The 7,467-nt window shown below is 61.3% G+C and overlaps 1 protein-coding gene across 1 annotated transcript; it reads right to left on the bottom strand.

Annotated features, from left to right (window-relative positions):
- Positions 1-234: 234 nt before the first annotated feature.
- On the bottom strand, positions 235-6,960 carry TRIM72 (tripartite motif containing 72). Its single transcript, XM_036118979.2, has 6 exons — positions 6,571-6,960; positions 3,590-3,685; positions 3,273-3,503; positions 2,784-2,806; positions 1,762-1,880; positions 235-850 (listed from the first exon to the last, which is right to left on the bottom strand). Exons 1-6 carry the CDS (start codon positions 6,958-6,960, stop codon positions 276-278), a joined length of 1,434 nt encoding a protein of 477 aa, XP_035974872.1. The 3' UTR covers positions 235-275.
- Between the last annotated feature and the right edge of the window lie 507 nt (positions 6,961-7,467).

Raw genomic sequence — 7,467 nt, forward strand, 5'->3', positions numbered from 1 at the left:
TCACTCCTTCCCTCAACTTCAATTTCTTCCTGGAAATTTTGGGCTTCCTGGTTCCCAAACTGGGATTTCCTTACTGACCTAACTTTAGATCTCCCTTCCCCCCCAGCCACTCCAACCCCTAAAACTTCCAACTTCTCAGAACTCTTAGGGTCTCCCGTCCCCAACCCCCACCCCCACCCCACCGTGGCCCTGCCTTCAGTCCTGACAACCCCTGCGCGCCCCATCTCCTTCCAGGCCTGCAGGACCCTGCCCCCCTCCCCAACCCAGTGGGCGGCTCAGGCCTCCTCGCCATCAGCCCCCACGAGCACCAGCGGCTGAGCGTTTTTGCCCTTGTCGTGCCAGCACACGTCGAAGAAGGGGTACACGGGCCCGGGCAGGTGCTCGTGGAAGGCGAAGAGCAGCTCGAGGGCGTCGGCGTCGCTGGCATCATAAAAGGAGAGGACTCCGTCGCCGAAGCTTAGGTAGATCCCAATGCGCCACGGCCGCCTCTCCGGGGTGCGCAGTGCGCGCGGCTCCTTGGCTTCGACGTGCGCCTCCAGGATCTTGCCGTCTCGCAGGCCGATCAGCCAGAGGCCTTGCGAGGGCACGGCGTGCAGGCGGCCGCGGCGGCTGGCCTGGGCCGCGATCACGCCGAGGGCCCAGCGCGGCTTGTCGCCCACCTCCACCTCCCAGTAGTGCTCGCCGTCGGACAGCAGCTGACGCGCCACCACCGCCACAGCCTTGTCGAACTGGCACGGGTCCTCTCCGGCCGGCGGCGCCTTCTGCTCCGAGCACTCCACGCGGCGGCCGGACGGAGACAGCACCAGGCTCGGGTGGGCCGTGCTCGGGTCAAAGGTCAGCTCCTTCATAACTGCCAAGGGCAGAGTGGTCAGGCCCCTGCGTGTCTGCCTCCCGCAAGCTTCTCGCAACCAACTTAGGGGCCAGCCAGTCTGCTCTAATCCCCCCAACATCTTTGGGAGGTGAGTCCCTCTCTGCTTCCTGGCTTGGGCCAAAGACTGGACCTGTCTGAGCTTCAGTCTGCTCGGCTGGAAAACGAGGCCATAACTGCCTCTTTCCAAGGTAGGGAGGATCCCGTGGATACAAGGCATGTAAGTCAGTAGCTGAGGCCCAGGTCCCAAAGCAGGAGACAGTCAAGAAGCCGGGTTCTAGGCCGGCCCCCGCCTCACCCAGCTGTGTGACTTCAGTCAGTCTCGAGCCCGTCTCTGGGCCTTACTTAGTCTTGCCTTGGATAAAACAGAATCTCCCCCCCACCCCTCCTCCCGCAAGGCGGTCAGGGCTATTCCAGCCATGTGTGCATGTCCTGGAGTTCTGTAACCTATGGCACCTCACTGTGACCTAGCTCTCAGGGACAGGAGGCAGAACCCTTAGGGGCCTCCCCAGCCACAGGCCACCAGAGTCAGTGTCTGGCCTAGGCCCATCCCCAGGGTGTCTGTTCTGCACACCCTCAGCCTCCAACTGGCAGCCATGATCATCTCCGCCAGCCAGAGGGGGCAGGAACTGACCCAGGATCACACAGGGCTTGCCAACAGTAAGCAGGGTCCTCCCCACGTCAGCCCCCCGCCCGTAAACCCCATGCCCCCAAAGGTCCTTCTCTGAGCACAGGTTACAAGGGTGCAAGGCAAACCCCGGAGGTAAAGGGGCAACGGGCGCCTTCTTCGATGACCTCCCGGCTGGGACTGAGAGGCCTCTCTTGCGCAGTCAGGACCTCCCCTCAACCACACAGGTACGAACACAAACCCGGAGACAGCCCCTCCCCCGTACCTGGCATCAGAGCCCGGAACATCTTCCTCCACACCTGGAATTTGAAGTCATCTGAGATGACAGGCAGCTGGATGTCCAGACGGGCGGGCGGCGGTGATTCTGCCAGAATCTTCTGTAGCCTGGGGGCGGGGAGGTGGGGGCAGCTGTGTGTGGAGGGACTTCCTGGAGGAGGCATGGAGCAGGGGCAGGGCCCGAGGCGTTACCCCAAAGAGAGGAGGACAGGGGCTGTGGTGGAGTTCCAGGATCTCTCCTGCCTCACACCTGGGCTTAAAACTCTGTCAGAGTTTCTGTTTGGAAGGATGAAAAAGTTCTGGAGGGAGATGGTGCTGGATGGTGGCGGCACAGCACGAATGTACTTACTGTCACTGAACTTAAAATGTGTACGTCAAAAAATGGTTAAAATGGCAAAGTTTACATCATGTATATTTTACCACAATTTTTTTATTTACTTACTTAAGTGATCTCTACACCCAACGTGGGGCTCAAACTCACGACCCCGAGATCAGGAGTCGCAGACTCCACCGACTGAGCCAGCCAGGCACCCCCACAAAAAAAAAAAAAAAAATTTTTTTTTTTTTTTTAAGAAGAGCCTTCTGTTGGGATAAGGGCCAAGCTCCTCAGCCCTCCAGTTTGCCCTCACCTACCACAGCGGCTTCATCTTCTCTCCCTCTTACCAATCTTGGCCCGCCTCTTCCCCCAGCTCTTCACCTCCCCACTCCTGGCATTCCTCCAGCGCCCCCTTTGCGAAGCCTGCCCCCGGCACCCCCTTCCCGCCACTGCAGCACTGAGCCCCTACGGATGCCTGTGTCCCCGCCCAAGTCCGTCCCCAGCACCAGTCTGGGAGGTCCCTGAGGAGAAGACCAGGTCAGGGTCAGGGTCATTTCTGTGCTCAACACAAATGCAGGAAGATGGCGGTGGACAGAATGGGGGGTGCAGGCTTGCTGTGATTAGATGGTGAGCCAGCCAGTGTCCCTGAAGACTAGGGCAAGTTGGGAAAAGGGGCAGGGCCAAGTTGATCTCACCTGCTGGTCACCAGGCAATATTTCTGGAAAGAGAGATAAAAAGATGGAGGTGAGACAGGCAGGGGAGATGCTGGGGACTTCTGAGGATGGATGGACCACTGGGAATGCTAAGTGTGGGGTCAGGAAGAAACAGGAAAGCCAAAAGAAACCCAGAATTTAAAGCCAACCCTAGCCCTTTACCTCTGTGTGAGCTATAAAAACGTACTCCCTTTCCTCAAGAGACCAATTCCACTGGGTAGAAGATTGTCCAAATAAACATACAAACCTACAATGTCTATGATATGAATGGTGCCCACTTAAATTCAGTGTCCTTGTGCAGTGTCCAACCTAAACAATCATAACAGCAGTCCTGCCCCCCTCCCCCGATGTGTGACCTGGCCTTGTCCTGTCCCTCTCTGGACCTCAAAGTCCATGTCTGACAATGGGATGAGGTCTCTAGGCCCCGAACCCTGGCTGAGAAGCAGAGAGGGAAGGACATCCAGTGCTCACCATGAGGAACTCAGTCTGGGGCTTGTCGGCCACCTCCTCCAGGACCTTCTCCATCTGCCGTAGCTGCTCCAGGTAAGAGTTCAGGCTTCCCAGCTCCCGCCGCAAGGCGACCCCTGCCTCACCCCGCACTCGCTCGGCCTCACGGTCCAAGGAGCCCTCCAGTGCCGCCAGGAACACCCGCATCTTGCCCAGCTGCTCCCCGACAGCCCCCCGGAACTGACGCACCGTCTCCTGGGGGAGCAAACAGGCAAAAGCACTGGGCTGGGAGCCCCAGGCCGATGCCCAGTCCCCCGGCCCTGCTGTGCTGAGCCCCTCACCTCCACCTCCATCAGCTGATGTTCCAGCACAGCCACACTCTTCTCCTTGCGCATGCACGCCTCCTGCAGCTGCAGCTTCTGCTGCGGCAGTTGCGTCTGAGGGGGTGAGGCATAAAGAAGTGAAGGGGCCGCCCCCGCCCCCCACGTGCCGCCCTAAACCTGCGCTCTCCGGCTCAGCCTCAGTGCCGGCTCCTCCTCCAGTCAGGTGGGCATCTCACCATTCCCCGAACTCATGTGCAGATCTCTAGGCCCTCGCCGGCCCGGTCCTGATGTCGAGAACGCCTTACCCTCCCACTGCCTAGTTAGGGAAATCCTCCCTGGCCTCCCTCCCCTGAGCCCACACCCTGGGCCGCTAGCACCCCTAGCACAGGTCTTTGTGAGGGTGACAAACAGAGGGGCACAGCGCTGACACAGCCAGCCTCTCGGGGTGAGTGTAGGATGTATGAAGAAGAAGTTCAACCTCCTCCTCTCTCTGGGCTTTACCCCATCCTTAAAAGCAGAACAATAACACAACACCCCAATCAGCCTTCCTGCCCCCCACCAAGGGCCGTGGGGGCAGGCAATTTAATAAAAATGTCTGCTGTGTTGGGGCACCTGGCTGGTTCAGTGGGTACAGCATGTGACTCTAGATCTCCTGGTGGGGGGAAAGCTTACTTTAAAAAAATATATTATCTGCTGCGTCTACCAAACAGATTTGTGGGCGGGATCCTCCCCTAGGCCTGCCAGTTTGTGAGTCCTGAAAGGCAGGTGTAGGGAAACTCCTAAGAGCCCCTGCCAAAGTCACTTTTTGCCTGGAAAGTGTATGGCCCTGGAATCAGACGGTCCCAGTCCCTCCTCCATGGCTTCCAACCTCAGTTTCCTCTTTTGCAGAATGGGAACAGTCTTCCTCACTTCACCCGGGCTTGTGACAGATCTGTGGCCTCCTCCCCACTCCGCCGAAGGGAAGCGGAGAGACCTTCTAGGCTCTGTCTGCGGATGAGTCCCCGTCTTAGCGGAAGCCCCAGGATTAGCCCATGGCCCCCGTGGCCAGCCTCAGGTCATGCTCCGGCCTGCTGCAAGACAGGGCAGACCTGGTGGCTCTTAGCATAGAGTCGTCAGAGGTTCAGTGGCGACAGGGCTAAGCCATGAGGAAGAAGCGTGACACCACCCTGGTTGCGCGGGGAATACTTGACCGCGGATGAGCTCAACAAGTTCAAACTGAAGCTGGGGGCGGAGCCGCTGCGCCCAGGCTTCCAGAACATCCCGCGGGGCCTCTCCGGCAGCTAGACGCCCCACAAGCTGGTTGCCCTCTGCGGTGAGCACTTCGGCTGCGAGCCCAAGGCAGTCAGGCTGCGCGACATTGGCATGCAGGAGGAGGCAGCTCAGTTTCAAGGGGTCGCATCAGTCCCCCGCTCCCGGCAGATCCCATTCGACCACTCTTGAGTCCTGGTACATGGTCTCTGGACACAGCCCCTCTTCGTCGCCAAGGACCCAGGCATCCTGCCGCGCGCCCCAGCCTTCCTGTCTCCCTCCTCCGTCAGACCCTTCTTGGGTCCCTTCTTCAGAATTCCTGCCAGCCCCTCTCTGTGGCTTAGGGCTGGGCTGATGCGGATCCTGGCAGAATGTATCCCGCCCCATCTGTCCCCTCCAGGCTCCTGGGTCCCCTGGTGCTCTGTTGCATGTCGGGGACTCTATTCCCTCTTGGCAGGTCTCTCTCTTCGGCCCAGATTGGGAGTTCTGAGGTTACCAGCAAAGGTGAGCCTGGGTTGGGAAGGCTCCCGGGAAGAAGCTCCTGCGCTGGTCTAGAAGACCACCAGTCGGTACTGGGCAGAACTGGGCAAGGCAGGAGAGGGAGGGACGGTGAGGCTGGGTCCCTGGGGGAGTCTGGGGGCCTCGAATACCCGCCTGAGGACGGTGGTCTACTCTCTTTAGAAGTCTGGGGGCCAAGCAGAAGTGCAGTGAAAACGCTGATGTTTGTGGGCAAAGATAACCCGCAGAAGCCCACCCCGCTCATCATTCGCAAGAAGACGACGGCAGCTTCCCTGCCGGGGCTAAGGACCGCTCCCTGCCTCCAGAACCCGCCTCGTCCCCCTCCCGCACCTGTCGTTTATTCTTCCACAGCCCAGCAAATGCTTCATGGCAGACCTTCCTGGGCCTGTGTAGACACATACTCTCCTGTCACTACATGCGTGTGATTTGCCACACGTCTGACACGGACGAGCCAGTGTGTGTATGTGTGTGTGCGCGCGTCTCTATTTGCTTAAGTCTTGGTATCTTTTCTGGGCACCCGTGGGAATCGCAAACGTTGGGGTGCGCACAACTGTGTGTGGGCTCAGTACGCAAGCGTTCAAGACTTCCAGCTCCATCGAGAAAAACAGCCCGGATTTAGGTCTCGGTGCCAACCCGGGCCCGCGCACAGAGGTGGGTTTCCCAGGCCTGCCTTGCCCTCGCCGCCGGATGTAGTGACCCTCGGGCCCGCGCAAGTTCTGCAGCTCGGGGGAGAACGTGGGCTTCCGCGAAGCAGGCCCGCGGCCCCGGCCAACACCGCCCCCCGGCCGCCCGCCCCCAAGCCCCGCCCCCAAGCCCCGCCCCGCTAGTCCTATCTGCCCCGCCTACGCCCGCGGAAGGGGCGGCGCTCGCGGGCCGCAGACACGTGTTCTCCTCCCTGCTCAGCCAAGTCCGCCGTGTGGCGGCTGCCCCTGCATCTCTGGGCGCGCTCCAGCTGCTAAGCCCGGGAAATCTAGGTTTCCGGCCGCAGCCCTTCCCCAGGGCCCGCCCCTGAGTGCCTCTTCCAGGCTCCCTTCTCCGCCTGCAGCTCGTCAGCCCCCGTTCCCTAGCGGCCTCGCCCCGCGCCGCGTCCCCCGCCACTCCAGGCGCCCCCGGCCCCGAAGCTCAGAATCCAGGTCAATGCGGCGACCTCCAGATCGGCCAGACCCCGCTCCAGCCAACAACCCCGTCCCACCCCGGTCCCCCCGCCGCCGAAGGCCGCCCGATCCCCGCACCTTGAGGCGCGCATGGGCTTCGGCGGCGGGCAGCAAGCGGTGGCCGCGGTGCGAACCGAGCGAGGCGCACACGCCGCACACGAGCGCTCGGTCCTGCTCGCAGTAGATGCTGAGCGGGTCGAGGTGCTCCTGGCAGTGGCCCTGCGGCACCTGCGCCAGCCCCTCCACCAGGCGCGCCAGCTGCAGGTTGGTGCTGAGCGCCTGCGGCCGCGTGAGTGCCTGGCAGCTCGGGCAGGGCACCGTGCCGTCCGCCGCCGGCTCCCCAGCCACGCGGCTCAGGCAGGCGCGGCAGAAGCTGTGGCCGCACTCGGCCGTCACGGGCGCGTCGAACAGCTGCAGGCAGAGCGGGCAGGACAGCTCCTGGTGCAGGAGGCCCGGCGCAGCCGACATGACGGACCTGGGGAGAGCAGGGCTCAGTCAGGGAGGCTCAGCGGAGCCGCGAACCAGGCCCGGCCCCAGACCCAGACAGGGAGGATCCCCAGCCCTTAAAGACCTCACGTCTCCTACAGAAAAGGACTCTGGTTCTGGCCAGCGGGGAAGGGGGACTCGGTTTTGAGCCCAAAAGCAGTCTCAGTTGCATTTCTCAGCCCCAGCCCCCAAAACAGCCACTAACAGGGACCTTGTCTCAATCCCAGGTCCTAAACAGGAGTCCAGGTTGCAGTCCTTCCCCTGTCTTAGGCCCAGGCCTCAGCCCCGGCCCCAAATTCCGCAGAGCCCCCACCCCCTACCTTCCTACCTCTCCGGGATCCCCAGGCCTCCCCTCCCCCATATCTCCAGGCCCACAAGACCCACAGGACTCACAGGTCTGGATGGAGATCTTGGGGGAAAAGAGACTCCCAGGAGGCCCACTCAAGGTCAGGCCTAACCTTAGGTGGGTGGCAGAGCTGTGTCTGGAGA

The sequence above is a fragment of the Halichoerus grypus genome, chromosome 6 (genome assembly GCF_964656455.1).
Source record: "Halichoerus grypus chromosome 6, mHalGry1.hap1.1, whole genome shotgun sequence".
Taxonomy (NCBI): Eukaryota; Metazoa; Chordata; class Mammalia; order Carnivora; family Phocidae; genus Halichoerus; species Halichoerus grypus.